Source organism: Eumetopias jubatus, unplaced genomic scaffold, assembly GCF_037043125.1.
Source record: "Eumetopias jubatus isolate StellerSeaLion01/CBP00866 unplaced genomic scaffold, mEumJub1_p1.0 scaffold_9, whole genome shotgun sequence".
In the NCBI taxonomy this organism is placed as follows: Eukaryota; Metazoa; Chordata; class Mammalia; order Carnivora; family Otariidae; genus Eumetopias; species Eumetopias jubatus.
Genome location: NW_028274815.1, coordinates 139,259,307 through 139,285,835, shown reverse-complemented (window position 1 = coordinate 139,285,835; position 26,529 = coordinate 139,259,307). Strand labels below are relative to the sequence as shown.

General features: G+C 56.7%; 1 protein-coding gene across 2 annotated transcripts in view; it reads right to left on the bottom strand.

Annotated features, from left to right (window-relative positions):
- Window positions 1-26,529, bottom strand: part of CDH4 (cadherin 4) — a 527,153-nt gene that overhangs the window by 40,089 nt on the left and 460,535 nt on the right. For both annotated transcript variants that reach the window (XM_028091197.1, XM_028091196.1), the window contains 3 exons: window positions 19,409-19,564; window positions 13,203-13,347; window positions 2,711-2,883 (listed from right to left, as the gene is read on the bottom strand). In XM_028091197.1, the coding sequence (XP_027946998.1) occupies window positions 2,711-2,883; window positions 13,203-13,347; window positions 19,409-19,564 (474 nt within the window). The remainder of the gene's footprint in view (window positions 1-2,710; window positions 2,884-13,202; window positions 13,348-19,408; window positions 19,565-26,529) is intronic.

Here is a 26,529-nt window from a genome sequence, read left to right as displayed (position 1 = left end):
GATTTCTCCATTGTGAGAGCATCTCATCAGTACATGACAATTTGTGCATGCAATCGCCTGCACCCACCTGCAGTACATTCATTTAGGTTCTGCTCCTCAGCCCCCCCACCCCCCGGGACCTTGGGGAGCCGCCGTCTCTCTCACGAGTTCTCCTCTGTCCCCTGTGCCTCACCCAGCACCTCTGTCTGAATTTGCTAAACAAGGAAGGAAAACACAGGGTGTTTGTTCCTGTGCAGATCTCTCTGATGACCTTCCCCATAGGGTCACTGGTCCACTGCCCCAGCTAATGGCAGCATCCTTCTGGGAGCCAGGGGAGCAGTGCCTTGTCTGATCCCTGACTCCAGGGCCTGGTCTGGATGGAGCAGGCACCTACCCTGGTCCCTGGGAGATCCCCCAGTCACCCACGGAGCCCCTGAGGTTCTGTCCCCCTCTGCTGTGACATATCTCCAACAGTACTGGGCCAAGAAAACATCTGACTCCGTGGAGCTAAAGCCCCTTGGCGAGCCTCCCCACCAGTCCTTGCCCCGCTGCCAGGGCACACGCATCCCCTCCCTGCTGAGCCCACCAGGCTGACATCACTATGTCCATTTCTCAGAGAGAGGGCACTGAGGCTGGGGCTCAGAGGTGTTCCCTAACGTGCTCACGGCCAGGCCGTTGGCGAGGGTCACCCTGCATCCTGCTGAGCCACGAGGTTGTGTAAATTCCCCCTCACATGACCTCTCTGCCCCAGCCTACCACCCCGGTGCACGGCCCAGTACAATTTAGGAATGCCAAGAAAAGCACCTCATGCCCTTCCTGGGGAGGGGCGGGGGTGGCACTTTCTGTGCTACTCCCTGGCGTTTATTGATTTGGAAGGCGCAGGTGGGGCAGCGTGGCTGGACCAGTTCCGGCAGCTTTGCCAGGGGTGAGGTCTAGACTCGAGGTGTTTGGTGCCCCCATCTCCAAACCTGCCAGGATCACAGGTGTGTGGAATCAGTCTGGGGAGTGAAAACCTGCCACAGCTGGGCCCTGAAAATCCACACGTAGCAAGGTCCCAGCTCAGTGCCCCTGATCAAGATGAGGTCCCCCGGACCCAGATGATGAGGCCTGCAGCGCTTCTTGGGAGGTGGAGCTGGAGGCCATCAAGATGAGTGTGGCTACAGGCTCTGGCGACTACAGGCTCTGCCAACAAGCGCCCGGGGAGGGAGCGGCTGGTATAGGCTCTGCAAATGAGCCCACAGCGAGGGAGTTGGTGGTACAGGCTCTGCAAACGAGCCCCCCGGGGAGGGAGTGGCTGGTACAGGCTCTGCAAACGAGCCCCCCGGGGAGGGAGTGGCTGGTACAGGCTCTGCCAATGAGCCCCCAGCATCGAAGCAGCTGGTACAGGCTCTGCAAATGAGCCCACAGCGAGGGAGTTGGTGGTACAGGCTCTGCAAATGAGCTCCCGGCGACGGAGCAGCTGGTACAGGCTCTGCAAACGAGCCCCCAAGGAGGGAGCGGCTGGTACAGGCTCTGAAAATGAGCCCCCGGCGATGGAGCGGCTGGTACAGGCTCTGCAAACAAGCCCCCGGCGACGGAGCGGTTGGTACAGGCTCTGCCAATGAGCCCCCAGCGACGCAGTGGCTGGTACAGGCTCTGCAAACGAGCCCCTGGTAACGGAGCGGCTGGTACAGGCTCTGCAAACAAGCCCCCAGTGAGGGAGTTGGTGGTACAGGCTCTGCAAAGGAGCACCCGGCGAGGGAGCAGCTGGTACAGGCTCTGCCAGTGAGCCCCCAGGGAGGGAGCGGCTGGTACAGGCTCTGCCAACGAGCCTCCAGTCCTGGGAGCCAAGTGCTTTCGAGGGTAAACAGACTTGCGTATCCTTTAGAGGAGATGCTGGCCTCTGGTCACTGAGCAAACCGGAGGCCGTCATGGAGGCCCTGAGGCAGGAGAGACGCTGGTTTGGGAAGCAGAGCGTGCTTACTCCGTGCCGCCAGCTGGGGGCTTTCAGCCCGGACCTGCTGCTGACCCTTCCAGGGGCCCCAGAGGCAGGTGCCCGGGACAGCGTCATCTACCCAGATGGGAACAGTCGCCCAGTGCCTGGAGACGCTCCCGCACTGGGTGGGAAAATACCTGTCTGGTGGCGGCAGCAGCAAAGCCACCTCCTCCCGCCCTCTCCTGAGGGTCTGGCTCTGGGTGGGGCGGACACTGGAGTCCACACGGATGGGGTGAGGGAAGGTGGGTACAACAGAGGTGCCGGCCTCCTGGGGTGACAGGAAGGGCCGTGAAGCTAGGAAGTCCTCGTACCCAGCACCGAAGAAGTCACTCTGGCCGTGATAATTCCTGCCCTGAGTGGAAAGTGTCACCCTGTCCGTGTGCCCCGGGTCATTGTGGCGGGGGCGCCGGGGTCAGACGCAGGGCTGGTGCCCCGGAGGGGGTGGGTGCTCACGCTCTCAGACGGTCGCTAACGGCCCCTGGCCCTGGGGCCCTGCCGTGGCCGCCTCCTGAGCAGCACAGAGGTCAGACCTCAGCACCACACACACCAGCGGCATCTGTTGGGAAACCTCGTGCGGGACCAGCTCCCAGGTTCGCTCACAGGGCTGGCGGCGAACACTTAGGAATGGCTTTGCTGAGAGCTTTTCTCCCGGCCAGGTGCCACAGCAGACGGGCCTCCTGGGCACCCAACCTGGGCTGGGGTCCACGTCTCCCACACGGGCCGCACGGGCGAGGCCACCCTCCCCCTCAACCTCACCTCTCGGTCCAGGCCAGCTGCCACGGTCACAATGTCCCCCGTCTCGCTGTTGATGGTGAACATGTTCTGGGACGGGCTCTGCGGGGTCTGGGTCACGATCCGGTACCGCACCATCCCGTTGGCCGTGGTGCTGTCGTCCGCGTCATTGGCCGTGACGGTCATCACATAGGTGCCTGGGACAGAGAAAGCTCTCAGACGGGAATGATCTGCTGTGTCTGCTGCTGCCCCCAGGGGCACACATCGCCAGCTGATCCCCATCTCTCTGGAGACGGAGGGAACCCCACGTCGTCGGAGGCAGGCTGGAAAGCAAACCTGCCGCCCTCACTTCCCCACGAAGCTTCGGAGGATTTCTTCTAGAGCTCAAGGTTCCTGTGAGGCATCGGCTCTGACTTGCTTCTCTCTCAGCGGTGGGGGTGGGGGGTGGGGGGTGGGGGGTGGGGGGAGAGCGGACAGGCTGCAGGACCAGCTTTTCCAGCTCTGAACCCAGAGCCCTCTCCCCGAGCCACATGGTTCAAGACCCGGCTCTCAGCATTTGCTGGGGCTCCGTCGAGCACATGTGGAGGGTGGTGTGGTGGGGCCCTGGAGGCGCCTGGGGAAGGAGCAGGGCCTGGCCCGGGGCCGGCTCTGCGGAAGGCATGGAGTATGTGCTTGAGGGACACACAGAAAAGGAGCTGACAGGAGCCCCCGCAGGGGAGGCTGTGCACACCGGGGGAGCGCACGTGCAGGGGTGCAGGCGTTACAGATCCAAGGGGCGGGGCCACTGCCTGAGCCGCCCCACTGCTCAGTGTCTGTTCCCCCGACCACGCATAGGGCTGAGCTCTGTGGCGGAAGAAAGCACAGCCCCACCTTCCGAGGGCGGCACCTGAAGGTCCTGTTGGTGTCCACCCTTCCCTGCCTTGCAGCACCCTGGTTGGCTCAGCACGTCCCTCCCCCTGGCCACAGTGATCGGTTCAGCTGTGGGCACCTTACCCATCAGAGATAACCATGTTTGCTGGGGTTCCTGCATGGAAACCAACATGCTGTCCCTGCCCCTGGGGCTGCCTGGGTCAGTGCGTGAGGCTGGGGTCACTTTCTGGCCACAAATAAAGAGGCTGAAGGACAGGGCCATCTCAGAGCCTCAAGAGGGGCTCAGGTGACAACTTTTCACTAGGAAGCCCCTGGATCAAGCTGCACATGAAGCTATTGCCTAAAGACTTCTAATTTTTTAATTAATTATTTATTTATTTGAGAAGCAGACGGCGCTGAGTGAGCAGGGAGCCCGATGTGGGACCTGAACCTAGAACCCAGAACCTTGGGATCATGACCTGAGCTGAGGGCAGACACTTCACCGACTGAGCCACCCAGGTGCCCCCCCGCCCCACCTAAAGACTATTTTAAGCATGCACACTTTTTTTTTTTTAAAGAACAGTTTTAGGTTAACAGAAAATTTGAGGTACCCTATAGACTTTTTGTACAATTGAGCCCATGAATTTCCCTTCATACCTTATGCCATTTTACTTTGAGTTTTTGTCACTTGCAACCCAGAGTTCTGACTGGCACAAACTCCTAGCCCTGTGCCACTGGAGACCTGGAGGCCCTTGTCCTGAGCTGCATGTTTTTAGTCCAGTTCCTTCCTCCAGAACAATGTGCTGTCTGGGGCCCTGCAGGGGTGAGGGGGTGTGTGTGCACCTACCTTGATGTGATCCTTTCTTGGGAGTAGATGTCTGAAGCTGGGGCTGAACTGGGCTTGGGGTTTCAAGCTGTGCAGCTAGGCCTCCAGGCCTGAGAAGGGGAGGGGGAGAGGATAGGGAGGGGGTAGGGCTCTAAGCACCCAGAAACCCTGTTGCAGCTGGCCTCAACTTCATCACGAGCTCCTTGACGAAGTCCCAGCTCCTAACACGGACCCTGACTGGTGAACCAGGGCATCAGAGTTTTGGGGAGGAAGTATTTCCAAAGCTTTAAAATCCCAGGCTCAGCATCAAATTTGGTGCCTTCTGAGAGAAAGTTCTGGAGGCAGAGTGTGTGCAGGCTGGATGTGGCTGAGGCTCTTGCTTTGCAGAGCCCACCCAGTCAGTCTGTGCCCCTCGCTGTGCCTCTGGGCCCCTGGACATGGAGGACTCAGATCTGAATGTTTGGCAACAAGACAGGTCCTTTAGTTTTGAGCTCGTTATAACATCATGTTACATCTAGGCATCCACCTTATTTGCTATGTTCAGGAGTCTGCTTTTTAAAAACCAAATGATAGACTTCTCATAATTCTTTTCCGATTGCACAAATGAAACCCACCCACGGAAACCAGCGCGTTTTCACGGGAAAATATCAGAAGGTACAATGTAGGAAAAGCCGGCCGGTGACCCCGCCGTCTGACACATCCGCCGTGGCCCCTTGGCTTAGTCTCCAGTCAAGGAGCCGAAATTTCAAATCTTTATCATGCAGACACTCTTTGCTCCTCCTTTTTGAAAACAACAACAACAATCTTATTACTGATCAAAGAAATGAAGGAAGGGCATTTTCACGTGCCCAAACCGCAACTGCTCTTTAGAATCAACAACGATAGGGAACACGGCAGGATATACAGGGGCTGGGCACCCTCCCCGCCAGTGTCCAGGGAGCGCAAGGCCGCAGCTTCTGGCCGCAGCGGGCTGGCTATACCCATATGCCTTTAAACTGTGTCCAGTTGACAAATCCACTTCTAGAAACTTACCCTCAGGAAAAAAAATCACAGATGTTCAATAGATGATTGATTTGTGCCCCCGGTGGTCCGTGCTGACACGGTTCCTGATAGCAAAGCCTGAAATCCTTCACAAATATTTATTAAATATCCACTATGTGCCAAGCACTGTGTTCAGCATTGCATGTCCGTGAGCAAAAGAGATATACAAAGTCCCCCCTGCACAGGGGTGGGGGTGACCATTAAATCCCCAACACGAGGACCCACCTAGGGATGGAATGTTCTGTATCTTGACTGTGTCAACCCCAAATATCCTGGCTGGCATACTGTCCTGTGGTTCTGCCAAGACATGCTGGAGAGACAGAACACACGCGAAATGACAGCCAATCCGACATGAAGTTAGAACTCTAACACACCGTCCGTGGGAGCTGGCCTGCGAGGGCCACCCACCGCCCAGGGGAACCAGCGTGGGGGGTAGCAGCTCCCCGCAGGTCAGACTTGGAGGAAGTCAGACCCTCTATCTCTAGTAACAATCCAGGAAGCCAAACAGTCACCCTGTAACCACTGGCCCAGAACTGCAGGGACTTGATGGATGACTGACAGCTTTCCCAGTTTTTGTCCTGGCTTCTGACTCAGGACCAGCCAGAGAAGTATGCCCCCACCTAATGACAGAGGATGTCCACCTCCCACTTCTCCAGGCCCAAGCCCCGTCAGGGCACAGCTGAGCGGCCCCTTCCCCACCATGAAGCTCTCTGTTCTGCTGCCTGCCTTCGAGTCTTTGCCTAATGCAAGTGGTGAAGGGCCGACTCCCTGGCTCCGGCTGGCTCTGGATAAACAGAGCTCACTGGCGTGGGCTTCGCTCATTTCCACGTTACCACTGGGGAACCGAAGGACTGAAGACTCTGTCTTGGGTCGCACGCTGTGTGTGCACCTACAGCGACCGCAAATAAAAAGTTCAAGTGGAAAAAACCCCTGACCCATGAGGCTCACATCTGGTGGTGCAGACAAGCCATGGGCATAATCAATAAGCAAATGATATTAACCGTAGGACAGCAGGGTGTTGGTTAAATAAATTATGATGTTACCATAACTTTGCTATCATGGAGTAGTGTGAAGCCATTAAAATGTTGTGGAAGGATAGTTAATGTTATTTGAAATTTTCATGACGTATGTGCGGCTCACTGGAAAAGAACGAGGTCTCTAGAGTGTTCAGTGTGACCCCAATCTCTAAAATAACAACGTGTTTTTGCAAAGGAGGGGAGGCCAGAGGGCGTGTGACGGACGTGCAGTCTCTGAGTGCGGCACCGTATGTGGGAGTTTGAGTTTTCCTTTGTGATTTTCTCTGTACCTTCCACGGTTCCTTCAAAGGCTATCACTCAATTATCAGAAAGTAAAATGTTACTTAAAAAAAAAAAAGAGGAAAATAGAAAAAGAAAAAAGGCAACTGAGAAATAGAAGATGTGACTTTGTGTTTAGAGCCTAAACCGCGACTTGGTTTCTCTCAAGAAGGAGGGATTCTGAAAGCCCGGCTGGGTCGCCAGTCCACGGTCAGGGGGCCGACGCATGTCACCGGAGCTCCCTACCATGAGTGGGGAAGGGACAGGGTCTGTGGAACAGCAGAGACGAGATAGGAGCATTCAGGGCCCTGGAGCAGAGCCCGGGCCAGAGGAGATGGGAAGACGCCGGAGGAATTCCTGAGAGCCTGGAGGGCCCTCTGGGGGAGGCAGCCTTCCTTCCTGTCTGTGCATGGTCCAGACCCCACGCGTGCGTGCCCGCCCAGCGGGCAGAGGACGTGTGCTGACCCGGGGCCGTGTTCTCACCTGGGCTACAACCTGCCCGGGCCCTGAGCCGTGGGTTCCCGTGCTGCCGTCTTGCTTCTGACACGCAACGGCTTCCCGTTCTGAGCCCCGTTCTGGCCTTGGTCATGATTCTTTTCCCTGAAGCCCGGCGGTCCTCATAGCCTGCAGTAGACGCCGCGGCCTCCTCCACACCCTTCCATGCTGGGCTTTGGGTGGATGGATCCCACGCCTGGCTCTAGAGCTGGGGCCCCGACAGGCAGTGGCTGATGGCCATGACCTTGCACCCTCCTACAAGGCTCGGGCAGGGTGGGTGGACTTCCCCTGAGCACAGGGAAGGTGCAGGAGGGCGAGGAAGGTGTGCCAGGCCAAGGGGACGCAGCTGGAAGCAAGAGAACTTTATTATCTCCCAGTTCTGGAGGCCAGAAGTCCAAAATCAAGGTGTCAGCCTCGGGCCTAATCTCTCCTTCTTAAAAGGGTCACCAGTCCTGGGTGTCCTCTTCTGGAAGCGGGATGTCCTCTGTGGGGCGCGGGGTGAGCAGAAGACCTGCCTGTGAGCTGGTGCCTGGGGCGTGAGCAGGGCCAGTCCCCGAGGGTCTGGTTGGTGTGGCCCTGGCCTGCAGGTGCTCCTGGCCCTCCTGCTTCCTCCGGCCGGCCAGGTCTGAGTCCACACACAACCCTGAGCCCCAGCGACCCCAGTTACACGGAGTGCACCCGGAGCATCCCACACTGTCCCCGTGGAAGCCATTTGGCCGCGGTTCCGGGGGTGCCCTGCGAGGAGAGGGAACTCACACTAGCGGCTCACTTCTGTAGCCACATGGGAGTGAAGGTCCATCCCCGCTACCCGGGCCTGGAGCAAAGCATCCTCCCAGGGCTTTCTCTGGGGGCCTGCTCTGGCCTCTCTTGCCAGCAGCGAGGTTTCCATTTTTCTTGGCAAACAAAACAGAACATCAGGATTGTGTTTTCATCTAAGCGGGGATGCTGCCCGCCGCCCGAGGTGCAGGGCGTCTCTTTACTGGCTGCACCAACAGGAAAAGGGGAGAAAGCGGAGGGTCGGCTCTCCCTCGGAATTCATGTTCGAGCGCTGCCATCCGCCTTAAAGGATTAATTTCACAAGCCTTAAACTGCAGTTTAATTTGAAAACTAATTCAGCCCCATAATTGGCTTTCTGCTCAAATCACTGAGGCTAAAGATTTAAATTCTTAATATTCAGATGACTTTCAAGTATCTGGTGCCATCTGTGCATTAGTCCGTGGCATTCATCTCAGGGAGAACTCCTCTGTGGCACGGAAATAAAATAAATAAATAAACGGGCAGCTAATAGAATAATCTATTTAAGCAAAAACTCTGCATTATCTAGACGAAGGTTTCTTTGACTTCATTTTCAGCATATAGATTTCTCTGCTATTTAATATTTTAAGGTGACATTAATTTCAAAATTTATAATATACGCCCTCACACACTTACAAGGGGTTAGGGAAATCAGGAATTCCAATTAAAGTCTTTTTTAGTTAAAAGATAATCACTGTGGATTATTACTCTGTCCTTGCGAGGTTGGAGAAGCCTCCCTGGTAGAGCTGTTGGCCGAGCAGCTCCGAGCTCCAGGACGCGGGACCTGGGCCTGTCCTGAGCACCGGGTAGCCTCCAGAGGGTCAGGCGAGGGCTGGGGTCCACTGAGTCCCGCCCTTGTCCGGGTGAAGAGAACAGAGGATCTCTGCCCAGTGCTGCAAGCTGGCCACAAACTGAGTAACGAACTCAATGAGTAAGGGAGTATTAATGGAAAGCAGGCAGGGCGGATGCCTCTGCAGGAGTGATATGTGAGCTATGGGAGGAAAAGGGGCCAGCATCACAGTGACTGGGGGGAGGACATTCAGGCTGAGGGCACAGCACGTGCAAAGGCCCTGAGGCAGAAGAATGCTCTCCTTTCCCGAAGGCCTGGGATGTTTGCTTCTCTGCCTTTGCCGGATCTGCATCTGCACCACTCGTTCGCACATGTACATAGCCTACGGATTTCTGGGTTCCTCAACGGGATGATGGACTCCTTGAGGGTGGGGCTTATATTTTTCTATCCTGGAGAAAGGCGCTCTCATACACAACCTGTGCTTTTCTGGGGGGACACTGCCCGTGCTACATTCTGTCCTTCTCTTCCCTTCTCCTTCCTTCTGCCTGATAGTGGATGTGATGCTTGGAGGCACTGCAGCCTCCAAGTGACCATGGGGTGAGAAACCAGAGGGAGAGGCAGGGACAGCTTCAGGCTCTCCCCCAAACCCCTACTGGTACAAAGGTGGGTTTTCTGTGACTTGCAGCCGAATGCATGCCTGACACAGACTGGGGAGGGAAAGCAGTGTGTACCATGGTGAGCACTGTGGCTCACGAGCCAGACTGCCTGGGTTTAAATCTTGCTTTTTTTCTACGCTGTATCTCCAAAGTGGGGTAAAGAAAAGTGCTTATCCGGTAGGGCTGTCGCAGGCTTAAAGAAGGGAATCCGAAGGGAGGTCTTAGAGCCGTGCCTGGCAGGGGTTAGGGATGGTGGGTCGGTGGGTGGGTGGTGGGGGAGGGAAGAAGCTGTTCTTCTAAAAGGCAGTACAGGGGCCCTCCCGATGGAGCTGTTCAGCAGCTTGACCGCGGTCACAGGAATCTACACACGTGGGGAGACAGCACGGAAGCGCGCCTACACACGTCTGCGTGGGCGCACGCCGGGAAACTTGCCGACGTGTGAGTGAGGTCCGTGATTGCACCAGTGTCAACATCCTGGCATGATCATGCATGACAGTCCTGCGAGCTGTTCCCACTGGGGGAAATGGGTGAAGGTTTGTGGGGTGTCTCTATTATTTCTTACAACTGCGTATGATGCACACCTGCTATTTGAGCCTACCTGGTATCCAGCCCCCTTTTCTGAAGCAACGATCTGGTTTTCCTTGCGGGGGATCCACACCAGCCACAGGGTCAGACCCAGTGACTTGGAGGGGTCTGGAACCGGACTCTGTGCCCGAAAGAGGCTCATTGTCCGTGCGCTGGCCGTGGGGACGGCCTCAGGATGGGTACAGCACCCAAGCCAGATCATGGGGATCTCCCCGGGCCCCTGCTGGACTCCAGCAAGAAGTGGGACCTCTCCTGCGGCTCACGGTTACGTCTGCAGCTGCTGAGGTGTCTTGTCCACAGGAAGAGAGAGATTCCCTGAGAATGAGCCAGCACCGAGGAGGGGAGAGTCAGACCGAGGTAAGCAAGGCCCTGGCCAGTCCCACTCTAGTCACGGCACCGAGATTGCTTCCTGTCTCTGGACTTGGCAGTTACGTGAGCCAATGCATTCCCTTTCCCAGGGGCTTTCTAGGTGGGTTGTGGAGACCCAGCGATGTAACAGCTGAGATCAGAGTAGTGGGCACTCTTGACCCCAAACCACAGTGACCACTGCTGCACCAAATAGGACACAGGCCGCCCTGCGGCTCCCGCGCCCTCCGAGCCTGCGCCATCCAGCAGCACCAGGGAGGATTCCATACCATGGTGGGGCACTGGGGCTGGGGAAAGAATGTGGGGTGAATGTGGGCTCTGCCTGAGACCCCACCCCTGAGTCACTTTGCTAATGTCCCCATATGAACTACCCAAACCTTAAAAGGTTTTCATCTGGGTGAGTCAATATTTAATACATCTTTCCATTTGTTTTCCTTTAGAATGTACATCTGAAACCTTTCCTTAGCCCATCATGCCGGAGAATAATGACTAATTTCTGGTGATAGGTTTTCCTTACCCCGCAAAGGCACTGAGTGAAACCCTCTATTATGGTGATTAACTGACGCAGGGGAGGACACCGCAGAGACTGTTTCCGAGCCCTGGGAGCCTCTGCCTCCAGGATGCCATGGCATGCTTTGTCTGAGGTCAGCTCGCCTTGGCCGGGCACGTGAGGGAGCAGCATGGCCCCGCTGCGTCCCGGGCATTGCACAAAGCCGTGGCATCTCTGTTCCCCTCTGAGGGCCGTTCCGGGATCAGAGACAGACGCGGAGTCCCCCAGGGACCCTGAAAGTCAGTCCACACCTAGTGCAAACGGTCCATGAAAGACACAGGAGTGAACAGGGAGAGAGGACCCGTCTTGGGATCCGCACCAGCCTTCCGGTCTTCCAGGCCATGCTCGGCATTCCAAGCGGCCCCGTGGAGCTGGGGCGATGGGGCGATGGTGGGGGGGGGCGGGGGCTGCTCCGATCTCCGGGCTTAAAGGCTTATCAGGATTTTGAAGAGGAGACACAGCAATCTGCTGCTTTTGTTATCCTAATAAGTAAAGCCAGTTACACATTTGGGAAGACTTTCTCTATTGATTTGTTCTAAAGTAAGACATGGGAGGTGTGATTTGTGATATTCAGGCACCTTTACAGAGTGTGCCGGGTTGTGGGGAGAGAGACCCGCCATATCTGTGCTAACAAGAAAGCACTCCCAAGCCTGACACACACGCCCCCACCCCCTTGCCTAAGGAGCTGGCCGCTTGGAGCTAATTTGCCCGTCGGCACCCTGTCCCTGCTCCTCAGGGGCTGTGGGGAGAAGCTGCCCAAAGTGCGGGCAGACATAATGTCACATCCCGTCCCTTCACTGACACTGGGCTGGCCTGCGTCTCGCGATTCCGAGACAATCAATCAAAAACACAATTCACCTTGCTGAAAAAGCAGCCCCTGGAGACGGAACTATGACAACCCGCTCCGGGCGGGGAAGCGATGATAAATGCTTGGCCTCACCACCCCACCGTGGGCTGCATGGGATGTGGCTGACCCCTCCGAGCACAGGAAGCGGGAAGCTGGCTGGGCTCCAGGCTCCCAGTGCTTGAGCGTCCATGTGCCCAGAGCCACAGGCCTTCCCAGGAGCCCGGCCGCCCTCCTGGGACGGGGTACTCACCAGGGCCGCCAGGGTGGGGTCGCCCGCTAAGCTACAGATGCCCAGGGACACTTGAAGTTCAGGACAAAAGCAGTACCTCGCCACTGTAGGTGGCTCCCAAATGTTGCCTGGTGCATAGGTATGTGTGAAAATAGTTGTTCTGATCCTCCCGTGCCCCTGGGCGTCCTGCATTTCAGTGGTTACTCCCGGCGGCCCCGGGGGTGCTCAGCTCAGCTCTACCCGCCCAACCCCGGCCGGGCAGCTGGCCCAGGGATGCTGCCCCGTCCCTGCAGGAGACAGCAGTGCAGGGCTGCGCTGCTCACCTACAGAGACTGAGTTGGGGAGAGGGGTGGGCTGAGAGGTTCTAGATTTCTACCGCATTCCCAGGTGCTGCTGCTGGTTCCCAGGCCGGGTCCAGCATTGGCTGGGGGTTCTGGCCCCCCCACATACCTCCTGGCTTGCCTTTGCTAAAGAGGAGAGGGAAGGTGCCCACCTCCTGCAGAGACATGCTTAGCAAGGGCCGTGGTGCACGATCACGTGGTCAAGGTCATTTATGCCAAACTGAAGTCTAGGGGAAGACTGGCCTTTGGGTCAGCTCAGAGGGCACCTGAGGCCTGCAGGCATGCGGGCTCGCCGCTTGGGGCCGCGGGAGTCTGGCCTTCTTGTGGGCTTCCTACGGGGCTTGGAATAAAATGGAAAGTGTGGCACGGGAGACTTCGGATGTTGGGTCTTCTCTCTGACCTCCTCTCCTGCCCCAGGACCTCTGCCCCTGCCTTTTCTTTCCCCAGGCTCCCTTCCAACACCCCCCGCCCCCAGAGCTTCTCTCCAAGAGGTCCTTGTCACGCCTCAGCTCTCAGCCCCTATGTCGCCTCCACAGAGGGGTCCTCCCTGACCTACAGGCACCGCCACGGCTCTCAGCGCCCCTGGGTTCCTTCCAAGCCTTACTGTCCAGGCTATGGCTTTATGTACTTGCTTTAGCTTGGTTTTTGCCTGCACCCCCCTCGGGACCGTGGAGCCCATGAAGCAGGGGCCCTGCTCCCGGGGGTTGCGTGCGGCCTGCAGTGCGCGTGGCGTGCACCTGAGTGCCTCCACGGGGAGGAGGCCTGTGGGGTGCTCACAGCTCCCTGAGCATGGGGCCTCCTCGCCCGCTGGGTCCCACTCACTCGGCGCTCCTCAGGGGCCGGGGGCTCACCTGGCTTGGAACCCTCGTCTACGGAGCCGTTGTAGACCTGGTTGATGAACTCGGGACGGTTGTCATTCATGTCGATGACATAGATGTACAGGTCGATGGGGTTCTCCACCTTGTTGCCGTTCATGTCCACTGCGTGCGCTCTGAGCTGGAAAGCAGCATAGACACCATCAGCCTTGGGGACAGCCCAGGGCAGGCTCCTGCCAGCCCACAGCTCTGGGCTGGCGCTGACGTAAGGGCCTGGGCCCCCAAGGGACAGTCTTGGCAGGCAGGTGGGCCTGGGACATGCCACGAAACTCCTCTGAGCCTCAGGGCTCTCCTCTGGGGACATGGGGAAGAGCTGTGAGAGCACCCTTAATTTTTGGAATTTTTTGGGTAAAGATTTTATTTATCCATTTGAGAGAGAGATGGAGAGAAAGCGAGCAGCAGAGGGAGGAAGAAAGAGGGACAAGCAGACTCTCTACTGAGCACAGAGCCCGACGTGGGGCTCGATCCCAGGACCCTGAGGTCATGACCTGAGCTGAAACCATGAGTCGGATGCTTCGTCAACTGAGCCACCCACGTGCCCCAGTTTTTGAATTTTTCATTCATTCATTCATTCATTCATTCATTCCCCATTCATTCGTCAGTTCATCCACTCAACCAGGATCTGTCAAGGGCCTCTATGTACCAGGCACTGGCTGCACCCTAGATTATTGTCCAGTGGTCCAGACAAGGCCCAGCCCTGGGGCTTCTCGTCGAGAAGGGAGATGGACACCAGGAAGGAAGAGAAGGCCTATGGAGCGACCGGCTGGGGTTGGGAGGAGGCCAGGCAGGCGTTCCAGAGGAGGTGCCGTTTGAGCTGTGGCCTGATGAATGGGACACAGGGAGAGGAATAGGTGTGAGGTCCCCAAGGGGGACCTGGGGCAGCTGAGGCCTGGGGGCGGCAGGGGGCTGGGGACACTCACGCAGGACTGGGATTTGGGGGAGAACGGGGAGTGGAAAGGGGCACGGTCTCCCCGAGGTCTGTCCACACCAGAGCTGTGACTGTCACGCATCTCTCAGCTGACACCCCGTCACCTGGCAAGCTGTTCACATCGGACCTCGAGGTCTTTGCCACAGGACAACGCCATGCCAAGGGTGCGAGAAGGGCGCGTGCTTGAGGCCTGTGGGTGGGAAGTGTCTCCGGGCGGGGGGTCCACACGGCCCTCTCCTCCTTGGTGCCCCGCATCATGGCCGCCCTACCAGCCTCTGGGAAGGAGGAGGCAGTGCGCCTTCCACGCCTGCCCTAGGGAGGCTCCGGCCAACAGTGTCTACACCAGCCGCGGCGCTTTGGTTCAGTCCCCACGGCCCCGAGTGGAATTTTGCCCTTGAAGTGGGGAGTTTGAGGAGAAGCCTCCCAGGGGAAGCCGGCCTGCGATGTTGCAAGGGCATACATTAGGCCCGATTCCTGGGGGGCCAGAGGCGACTGCACGCCCGGCGCCTCGGCTCTGAGCACCGTGTGGAAGGGCCGGGAAGCACCCCTCGCAGTTTCGGGCCCACCCTGCCCCCCGTCCTGCAGCTGAGCTCTTCCAGCGGTCAAGAAGCCGCTGAGAAAAGGTACTTGGGAGACACAGTTAAAGGTGACGCTGTTGGCAGTGGCAGCGCGGCCTGGCGGGGAGGGCCGCCGTCCACGTCTCGGGCTGGGCACGCGCTGTGGGCTTGGCGGGGGCCGTCCTGTCCTGGTGCGGAGACAAGGTGGCACGGGGGGACCTCTGGGCGCCTCCGTGACCTGCCAACCTGAGCCTCACATACAAAGGGAGGTTGCTGCCCCTGCAATGCCGTGAGCAGGACGTCTGTCCCTTCTCTCTGCGGAAGCGAGACGGGGAAACACGAACGCAGGGGCTTGGTGTCACGTCCCCGTGGGGACAGGAGCAGGGAGGAACCCATGCGTGCATGCCCGCCTCCTCTCAGCGGCTCGCTCTGCTTCGTGTCCTAACTGCGGGCCGCCAGCTTCCTCTTGGAGCCCGGACCACGCAGCACTCCATGCAGGCCCTGGAAGCGCCTGTGCGTGGGCGCTGGAGACTTCCTGCCAGAGCCCGCGTGGGTGACCACGTGGGTGACCCGCCTCAGCTTCCACGAGCACCCGTGACACCAGTATTGTCCCGATCTCTCTTTTACAGATGGGGCAAGGGAGGCGCAGGAAGATTAGGAAATTTGCCCAAGATGAGAGTAGTGGCAGCATTCAGGTCTTATTTATGGAACCCTCCAAAGAACCTTCTAGAGAATCATCCTGCAAAAGCAAACATGACCGTTCTTCATTTCATGCATTTGAACACTGATGTGTTGTTGGTTGTCTCCTAGTGACCCGTGTCCACAGTTCATCAGCTTGCTCTCAGGTGGGAGACGTGGTCCAAAGTGCCTGAGGATGTGGGGTGTGGATCCCCAAATGTGGATGCAATGGGGGGTCGCCCCGTGATTGGGCTACATTTTAGACACGGAGGGAAATGTCTGGGTGGGATGAGGTGGCCTCATGGCTCTAAAATCACAGTGTTGCCTTGGCTGGCGGCTGCACGGGAACTGGAGGCTGACACTGCGGGCAGATTCAGGGCATAGCTGCTGGAGAAAGTGGAGGGGGCCTCGTGCCGAGGAAGGCAGGTGTCTTAAGGGGGTGAGAGAGGCGCTGGCCGACAGTCAGCGAGAAAAGGGGGATCCGAATCCCTCACAACCTGGATGAGCAGGAAGCCGACGCCTCCAGGTAGGCATCACCTTGATTTCCGCCTTGTGAGACCTCAAGGCAGAGCCCATCAGACTTCTGACCTACAGAACACGAGCCCGGAAATGGGTGTTATTTTAAGCCGCTGAGTTTGTGCCTGCTTGTTATGCGGCAGAGAGAGCTAACACACCTGCAGGCTGCCCCCGACGGCTCTGGTGGGCGTCCTGCGAGGTGATAGTCCTGACAGGGGCTCGTGCCTTAGTCTCACGAGGAGTGAGGACTGCCCAGAGCAGCTTCCCAACCCCAGGGAAGACGGGAGAGTTCTCGAGGGCTTCACCGCACTGGGACAGAAAGTTGAAAGATGGAACATGAGGTTTCAATCTGGAATTCGGCAAATGGACTTGACCTCTCCTCCGATCTGGGTCCCGTTATCTCCCACCCACTTGTCACCTTCTGGGGTCTGGGGTGACCCTGCAGGAGGCGGCAGCCAGGGGTGGCCCTGGGAGACATTCCTCACTTCTGAGATGGGGCCCGAGGAGGTTGAGGTGGGCACCCACCCGGAGCACATTTCCTGGTTCACGAGAGCAAGCAGGGAACACTTAATACATGGTGGCATGGTTGGATTTCTCATCTCCCAAGATGGAACCTCAGGACGTGGCGGGAGACAGAAGGGAACGTGTGCCAAGTGTCTGGAGGTGAGCAGGTCACCCGGAGGCCCAGACGCAGAGCCGAGAGTGCGCAGGGACAGGTGGACGGTTCCCCTCCCCCCACCCTGCCCCCTGGCCAGGTTCTCTGCTTCCTCTCTGGCCGGCTTGGGCGAGGAGGGGCTGTGGCCTGCAGGCGTCCTTGGAGAGGACCAGGGGTCTCCCTCCAGGCCCAGCATGCTACCCCAGATCCCCGGGGAATGCCAGCCTATGACCCCCTGCTTTTCTGAGGGGGCCTGTTGCAGAGCCATCTAGCTTCGGACACCACGCGTCTCCTGGGCAGAGTCTGGTGCTGAGCGAGGCTTTGGGGTCACATCAGGCAAAACGAACAAACAGAAATGGAGGTGAGCGTGAGAGGTGCGTGGGGGCCTAGGTTGTTCGGCAGGACACTAGCCACTGCCTTGGCACTTGGTGGATCGACCATCCTGCCTGTGAGCGACGGGGGCAGGCAGGTGACACGCTCCCTGGAGCGGACATTGGCGTTCAGGCGCCTCCTTGCGTCCTTGTCCCCTGGGCTGAACTGTCTCGGCGGGGCGGGGCCGTGGCACCAGCTGCTTGGGGCTGGTGGCAGGAGGGCGGAGCCGGACTCTCGCCGGGGAACCGGGAATTCCAGTGCTGACTTTGGTGCGAAATGCTGAGGAGAAACAGTTACCCAGAAACACCAAAAGCAGGTCTCCTTTTGAGCTCAAGGTTTCCCAAGTAATTAAAATAAAATGAAAGGGGGCGCCTTCCCACTCGGTGTGGGTTCTCTCAGGGGTGGATCTGCAGTCAGCAGGTGCTGGGGCCGCGTCCTCCGAAGCGGGCTTGGCTGACAGCCCACCTGTGCTGCCCGTCCTCAAAGGGCGCCAGTTTCAACAGCCTGAGACCGCACGGCCTGCACGCCCGACATGCAGGAGGGACCGTGTGTGGTTAAATGCTCTGCTGTCACTGACTTGAAATCCCTGGTCCAGATGAGGGCCTCCCACTTCATTCCACACGGGTCCCGGACTCTGCAGCCGTCCTGATGTCAGGAGCTGAGCGGGCCTGGCCCGGGGCGGCCCCTTCCCGCCAGGCTCACCAGGGCCGTGGCACGCCGAGCCTCAGGCTCTGCAGGGCAGCCGGCCCAGGGTTTACGACAAAGGATTTCATTCAGTCTGGAAGGGTCATAAGAAACAGCCAGAGAAGACACCCGTACTGGGGACAGCAGGGGTCGCTGGAACCCCAAAGAAGGCAGAAGAGGTGCCCCGCCGAGAGCTCCTTCCTCCCCAAACCGCTAAAGCAACCGTGTGACATTCCAGCGGACACCAGAGCCGCTTGGGGCCAGCCCTGCTCTCTGGCCTCCTGGAGAGAGGCGTGGGGGCTCCTTGGGCCCAGGAGGAGGGGCGACCGTGATAATTAAAAAGGACTCTGTCTAATCTTGAACGAGGTGAACATGAGCATCAGCAAGTGGCCTCTCTGTGGGGCCGTTTGGAGACAAAGCCTCCAGTGTCGGAGGAGGCTCTCGAGGTCATCGGCTAATCAGGATCAAAGACTGCAAGGCAGAGGGACCCCTGGCCAGGTGGGCGATGCAGCGAGCCAGCAGCTGCCCCCTTCCTTGTGTTCTCACTCACTGGAAACATTTGCTCGTCCCCAACCACTGGCTGAGCATCCCTTGAGGCTCCGGGGCACAAATGCCTGGAACGAGGCATTCTAGGAGGCGCATGTCCCTCCGGGAGGGCAGACAGACCACGTGGGAGGCAGGGAGGAGGGGTAGTGGGTCCCCAGGGTCCGGCCCCTGGTAAGTGTTTGGTGTGGGAACGACCACACCTTATTTCACCAGTGCCTCAGAGGAGGTCCCCGAGAGCCCCTTCCAGGGGGGAAGGCACCCCTGAGATTGTCTGCTTGGAAGCCAGAGGCAAAGTGTGCCTGAGTGTCAGCGGCCGCCCGCTGCCGGGGTTTCAATGTCTGCGTGCTTTCCTCCACATTCCCTAGCCCCGTAAATAAAATCATCAGTCTGGCTCAGAAAAGATACGACGATTTTCCTTTAGATACTCAGGCATCCAAGGGAAACTCTTTTTCGAGCCAGCTAACAAAACAATCTATTTCCCTTATATTTCCTTCTCCCTGACCCTGGCCCCCACTGTCCGAGAGGCAGTCAGGATGGCAGCCACATGCCCATTTCCAATGGCATCTCTAGGGCAGGATGCAGAGGTGTGTCAGTAACTACACCCACTCTTCTCAAGGCCTGTGGTCGGGCTGCTGAAGAATCTGGGGACACAGCGTTCTTAAGGGCTTCAGGCCAAGAGGCTTTGATGCCTCTTAATCCCAGTACAGTGTAAGCTCCCTCAGAGTGAGGCTATGTTTACTCATGTTATCACTTCAGGCCTCCTGCCAACCACAGGACCTGACACATACTAGATGCTTGAGAAATGTTCCCTGGATGGGTGGATTGATGGATGGATGGGTGGGTGGGTGGGTGGATGGATGGGTAGATGCCTGGAAGGAATGGATGGATGGAGGGATGGACGGATGGACAGATGGATGGATGGATGGATGGATGGATGGATCAGTGGATGGGTAGATGGAGGGATGGATGGAAGAATGGATGGATGAAGGAAGGAGTAGATGGAAGAATGGATGGATGGATGGATCAGTAGATGGGTGGATGGATGGATGAGTAGATGGACGGATGTGTAGATGGATGGAAGAATGGGTGGTTGAAGGGAAGAATGGATGGAGGAACCGATGGATGGATGGATGGATAGATGGATGTATGGATGTGAGATGAAGTGAGATACCCAAGAGGTAAGAGTCTGAAAGTATAAGCCAAGTTCTCCTTCTAAAGGTAGGAACCCAAGGCCCGAGGTACTCACGTGGTAGGAGGCTCGTTCCTCCCGATCCATGGGCCGAGTGACATACATCCGTCCAGACATGGAGTCGATGCTGAAGACCTCCATGGGGGGTTGGTCGGCACCCACGCCCGTGATGCTGTACCGGATGGGAATGTCGTTGTCTTTGTCAGACCGGATCTGGAAGAAGGAGCAAGAGGAGAGGCATGTCAGCCTGCTGCGGGGAGCAGGGGCCACGCTCCTTAAATGTACACTCACCCCGCCCTGGATTTCCTTGCACTTGGCCATCTTGAGGTACTTTGGGACCACAGCTAATGCTTTATTCACTTTGGGAACCGGAAGGGCAGTCAGGGTCAGGGAGTTACGGAGTGCCACCAACTACACGTCCAGTGGCCCAGCAGGTAACGGGGAAAGATAAGACACAATATTCCAAGTTAAAGTCTCTGCAGGGAGTGTGGGACACACGGTAGAGACTCCAGCACTGCTGGGAAGCCTGGAAACAAGGGTGGAAAATGGCCACAGCCCCGACGCAAACACGCCTAACGTCCGCCGTCAAACGGGAAAGATGGAGGAAGGACAACGGAGCAGCTGCCCCAGAGTCCAGAGGGAAGAGAGGTTGGGAGCTGGCCCACTTACGCCCCCCTAAGTTTTCACCCGGGTCCCATCTTCTTGCTCCTTTGACAGAGGTGCCAGGGGACAGAATCCGGTCCCTGAGGGGCAGGAAGGCCCCGTGACCAGCCCAGAGACACAGATTTAACACTGAAGCCTGTCGTCAAGAAGGCTACAGCACTATATACACACAGAAGTGTTTTCACAGAGAAGCTGGATGTTGTTGAAAAAAATTTAATAACGTTTCTCTGGCTCGCAACTCCCGAGGAAGTTAGCAAGGTCTGACTGAGGAAGAGCCAAGATAAGTGCACAGTTCTGTGTTCTCCAGGGGGCAGGAGACCAGGTGATGGGGTAAGAACGTTAGTCTTTGGGAGACAAAAAGGACAACAGTAGAATTAAAAGTAAGACATACAGTATGGTGACAGATGGTGATTGCAGTCCTTGTGGCGAGCATTTCATAACGTAAATAATTGTCGAGTCGCCCGACATTCGGGTGTGTGTTGTATACCTGAGATTAATATAATACTGTATGTGAACTATACTTCAATAAAAAAATTTGAAAGTAGGAAGCACATCTTGCATTTAGAGGAAGCAAAAGCTTATAATGATAAGGGGCACCTGATGGGAACGGGGTCACCAACTGTAAGGTAACTGGCTTCTCTGAGCTGTGGGAAAATAAACCACGGAGACTGAAAAGGTGTGATGGATAAGGTCATACTAACAGACTGGAATTCAACTTTGAATACGGTTGACTCTTGGACACAGGTTTGACTTGTGCCGGTCCATTTGTACACGGATGTTTATCGATAAATACGGTATAGGACCGTAACAGTGTTTTCTCCTCCTTATGATTTGCTTAACAGCACTGTCTTTCCTCTAGCTGACTTTGTTGTAATTACATAGTCTATAATACACATAACATCAAAATATGCGTTCATCGCCTGTTTATCTTGTGTGTAAGGCTTCTGGCTGACAGTGGGCTGTTAGCAGTTAGGTTTTTGGGGAGTTAGAAGTTAACATGCAGATTTCTGGCTGTGCCAGGGGCCGTGCCCCAACAACCCTGCATCGTTCAGGGGTCAACTGCACACCTTTACAAAATACAGCTTTTTTTTTTTTTTGGGAAATCAAGTGGCGGGGCCGTAACAACATTTTATAACATAATGGACCACAATGAAAGCCTCTAGCTCTACAGAGCAGAGTGGGACCAGGCGTTTTATTACAAGAGTGCAGTTAAAATTGAATGAAGAAACCCCCTGAGCTCATGGGCACAGAGGACAGTGGGGCGCTCGCCGGAGCTGGGGTGCGGTGGGGGAAGAGGAGTGAAGGCGACACTGGGGCACACTACCCTGTCTGGAGTAAGGGAGTCACAAAACAAGACAGAGAGCACAGTGACCACAGCTCATGGGACTCTACTGCATCTTTGCATGTCCCCAAAGTTCTCATTACAAGAAAGGCTTTTGTACCCAGGCAAGGGGACAGAGATTGAGTAGGCATCTTGGGTGATGGTTTGGAAATGTACCCCCCTGCCCCTTCCACATACACTTCCCCTCCCCCATACCTCCCCACATAACCCTACCCGGCCCTCAGCCCCTCCCCTCCAATACCCCTCCCTCATTCCCATACTCCTCCCCCACTCCTTCCACATACCCCTCGCCCCCCACTCCTCCCCCTCCAATACCCTCCCCGCCCTCCCTCCGCCGCTCTGTGAGGACCATCTTTGTTCCTGTCTCCCACCTCCTGGCTTCCTTGGCTCTGCCCCGAGCAGCACACACCCAGCAGGGTTTCAGGCGGGGCCACTGAAAGAATGGCCAAGGCCGGGGGCTGGGGACACATGTCACTCTGTGCTGTCCCCTTGGGCCATGGAGGCGCTGAGCCCCCCTTGCCTCCTGCAGGTGATGACACGCTGGGTCCCGCGCCTGCCGCCCTGGCCCTCTGCCTGCTCGCTCGCTAACAGCACTGGGCGGCGGCCCAGGACAGGAGTCCACTTTCACCACCTGTCCCTCTGCTGCCCACCGAGTAGCGTCCGTCATGCAGCCGAGTCTGAGCAGCCCAGCGCTGCAGCCGCGTCCGGGGACACGCCCTGCAGAAGCAGGACAGGTGTTCTTCCAGCCGCCGGGCTCCAGCCCCAGGGGTCAGCTCACAGGAAGGCAGCCCTTTGTGGCCCAGAGCCACCTCTTCTCTGCCACGGGAGGGAGTTGGTGCCAAGGTGTGGTGGCCGGGGACACGGGGTGGTGGCGACTAGTCTGGGTCCCAGAGAGGAAGCCCCCCTCCTGCCACCTGTGCCTGAGCTCTTGCTCCAGGTGTGGGGAACCGGTTACAGCAGATCAGGCCCTGTTGTGGAGACAGGGAACTGCGTGATTAATGGAAAACACTCAAGGCTAGCTGCCTGTGAAGCCCCAGTCTGCCTTCTGGGAGTGAGGAAAGTTCTAGAAAGGTCGGTGACTTCTGCACTTGAGTACACGGTAGGTCCCAAACTAGCGGCTGAGCTGCGCTGGATTGAGGAGGTCCTGGGTTGGAGCCGGACGGTCCTCCGGGGGCGGGGGCTGTGTTTCAGCCCATCCGCCCAGCCCACTTCTGCTGCGTTCTTTGGGCCAGACGGCCCATCCTTCGTGGGGAAATTTAATTATAGAACCACTGAAAAGAACCCACCACATATTTAAAGAAGTTTTATTTTTTGCAAAGGAATCTCATTACATTTTGACCACCAGGTGCCTTTGCTTAATTCCCCGGGTGCCGCTCTGTGTGTGCGTCCAGGGCTCTGCACCGGCTCGGGATGCTCTGAGCTCCCCCACAGTTTACCACATTAAGAAGAAATACTGTACAAATGAATTCACCAGATCAGGGGAGAGCAGTTTCCCCTTGATTTGTGTCTAGAAAAGGAGAAAAACATCACAGCAGCATACGATAGGGCCATGAATAAAGAACACAGACAGGCATTTCCATCACCCACCTCAATTTTATGATGCCACGGAGAATTATGCTCTTTTGCATTTGTTATTAAAGGACAGAACAGATGGTAAGAGGTTAGTTTAAAGTGACGTCTACATTAAAGTAACTTATGGTGCCGGGCGATTGTGTTCACCCGGGGACTTCTGCTTGGAAGGCCGGCTCTCGTCCTTAAGAAAGGCTGGATGAAGTGAAGGATTCTGGCAGAATCTTCCCCAAGGAGGAGATATTTGCCTAATCTCAAATGAACTTGAAACTGGAGAAAAGTCACCATGTGTGGTTTTGAATTGCAAACTCCTTGGAGGTTTATCCCTGAAGCATCGAAGGGGAGAGAATCACATCCAGATTCCAGTGGACAAAGCCCCTTGCCAGGATACCAAGACACCCCAACAACCAGAGACGACCCTTGGCTCCAGGCTGTGCCCCCCACCTGGCCCCAGCCCCCTGCACCTGGGGGGCTCACGGCACTTCAACAACACCTTCCCTCACTGTGGGCCAGGTCCCACGCTGGATGGACACTGCCCTGCCCTCATATGGCTCGTGGGCCAGTGAAATCAGAGACTCCTAAAAACATGACGCCCACTTAATCCACAAATAAAAAGTGTGATAAAGATTGTTGGAGAAGGAATAGGGTCTGAGAGGCTCCAGGGGAAGAACTTAGAGGCAAGGTTCACATTGAATGTTTGGTTTTGTCCACTGCCTTGTACAATTATTGGACACACACACCGTGCACACACACGTACAAACACACATGCATGTGTGCACACAGAAAACATGCAGCATGTGCACACACACGCACATGCACACACAAACACACAGTATGCTTGCACACGTACAAACACGCAGCGTGCATACACAGAAAACACTCTAGCATGCATGCACACATGCACATGCACACAAACATGCATGCATGCTTGCACAAACATGCAGCATGCATGCACACACAGAAAGCACGTTTGCGCACGCGCACGTGCGCGCACACACACACACACACACACACATGTGTGCGCGGCTGGATCCCTCTCCCCTTTTGCACCCGGTGTCCTGGAAGGCGCCAGCTCTGGGTCCTCAGGGCTTTGCCTGGCCGCTATGTGGCCTCCCCGGGACTCCTGCCCTCACATTTCAAAGCTGTTTCCAAGTCCTTAGGATCAAGCTCTTCCGTGAGGATGTAAGTCTTTAGTGAAGTGTTCAGCTCTTTCTCCTCGTTTGGGATTAAACCTGGAGACTTTCCCAGGGAAACAGATTGCACACCCTCGTCTTCGTTACCTGTTGGGACTTCTGAGTTGCAGTGGTCCCCACTTCTCCAACCCCTCAGAAGCACTGAATCATGAGCCCGTCTGGCCCTAGACTGTGCACGACGCAGGCAGGGGACTGACGCTTGGCCGTGGCTGCAGCTAGCAAAGAAACTAGCCGAGAGAGGCAATTTTCTTTTAAAAACTTGACTCCCACCAGAGCCCAGATGTAAGAGAAGGAGTTCACTAGACCCATCTGTAGCTCCCATGTGGCTGCAGCGGGGCCCCAGCTCTGACTGCTGGGGCTTCTTGGTGTTCACGCCGACCGAGAACCAGGGCCACCTCAGGCTTTATGTGTCGGCCGTCCTGTCTGCCTTGCGTGAACGCTCGCCTGTCCTCCCTCCCTCCGTCCCTTCCCGGGTGAGCACTAAGGACGGTCAGCACTCTTCTCTGGGCCCAGGGAACACGAACAGGGCAGGCTCTGTCTGCCAGGATGGTGTGTGCAGGCCTGGCACCGGTGAACGCAGTGGGTGCTCAGTAAACACCGGATGGACGAATGAAACCAGGACATACGGCCTGGGGGCAGGGGGCAGGCAGCTCAAGGAGCAGATGGCAGGGTCACTTCCAGGTGCCCAAGGGAAGCCTAAGGCCATGGTGAGTGGGTGGCAAGAAGGGCTTCATAGAGGAAACAGGGCTTCTCTGAGCCCCATAGGATGAAGAAGCAAGCATGCAGAAAAATGTGGGGAGCGAGCCCGAGGGGGCATCAGGCAGGGGCAGGTGGGCAGCACAAGGATGCTGGGGTGGGAGAGAGAAGGTCCACCTGGGAGCCTCACTGGCTGCTGGACGAGGGAGGAAGGAAAGGAACCGAGAAATGAGACGGGGGAGGTGAGTCAGGGAATGGAACGAGGTCTGGTCACCCCGCACCTCCCCCAGAGTGGAGCCCGAGCAGAAGTGGGGGGTCTGCCGCCACCTATCCTGCCCTTGCGGAGACCTCGGAGTGCCTGGGGGGCCGGGGAAGGAGTCAGAATAGGGGTGTGGTGTCCTCTGCCTTTCGTGGCCTCTGGAAGGACCCGTGGAGGCTGGGGGAGGGGCTGGTGCGCAGGGCCACAAGCATGGCGGGGTGCGGCTGCCAACGGGCTGGCCCATCCTCAACCCACTCTTGACTGTTCATCTTTGCCCAGATCAGGGCTTCCTCCTCCATGTCCTTATGCCTCAAAAGCCTCCACTGTCGGCCCTGCAGGAATCTCTCCACCCGCATCTCAGAACTCCTTAAGGGATCACGAAAGAGGAATCCCAGGGCGTTCAGCTCCACCCCACCACCTTTTCCACATTCTGCATATGGGGGCGCCGAGGACCAGAGAGAGAAAGGGGTGGGACAAGTTTCCACAAGTAATTGGGAGCCAAGAGTGGAGTCACCTGCCTTCCTAAAGGAGCCTCTGAACACAGCCAGGGAGGACGAGGAGGCGGGGCCCACTGCAGAGTCAGACCGGGGACAGCCCAGGAGGTCTCTGTGACCCCCAGAGGGACGCTCCTGGCTGCCACTCTCCCTGGGGTGCAGGGACTGTGGAAGCGCCGTGTTAGAAAAAGCCACCATGACTCGGAGTTCTGGGCCAAGAGCTTCACTTCAGCTGCTTGTGAAAGAGATTATGAAATTATAACCAACGACTGCGGGAGTCCCTTCCAGCTCGCTGCAAAGTTTAATGAGAGACCTTTGCCATGGCACTGGGGAGGAAGCGGGATTTGGCGATGATCAAACCGTTCTCATCAAATTAACGGGACAAACTTGGGCTGCAGGCGAGTGAGGGTTCTTACTTTACCCTGCCTCTCCCTTGACTCCCGAACATCATGGCATGAGGCTCGAAGATGTTTGCGTTTCTTGCATTTTTTCAAGTATTTTCCATGTGTGATAACATCCAGCGTTCAATTATTTTAAATTAGGTTCTTGTAACGAACAGAAAAACCCAGAATGTGATAGGAAAAGGCATTTCTTGTGTAACATTGACACTATTACACAATACCATTCACAATTACTTTGAGTTCTACAAATCATGAAAATATCCTCAAAGTCATATGAATACTAATGAAAGCCATGAATATGTTCTTACAAAATTTGCCTGGTGGGGAAGAGTGAATTAGATGATTCTCAAAAATGCCCTTCATGTTGCACCAAATTAATAAAGACAGGTAGCTACTTAATTTGTGGTATGGGATTATAGAAGGTACTGCTGTGGGCCACAGAATGATGTAGGGTCCACTCTTGCCTCTGATAACAGAGGCCTGATTTCCTTTGGGGATCATTGTTCCCCATCGTGAGTGGTCTTGGGGAGATGGTCAACATGCTCTGCCCTCCCCCCCCAG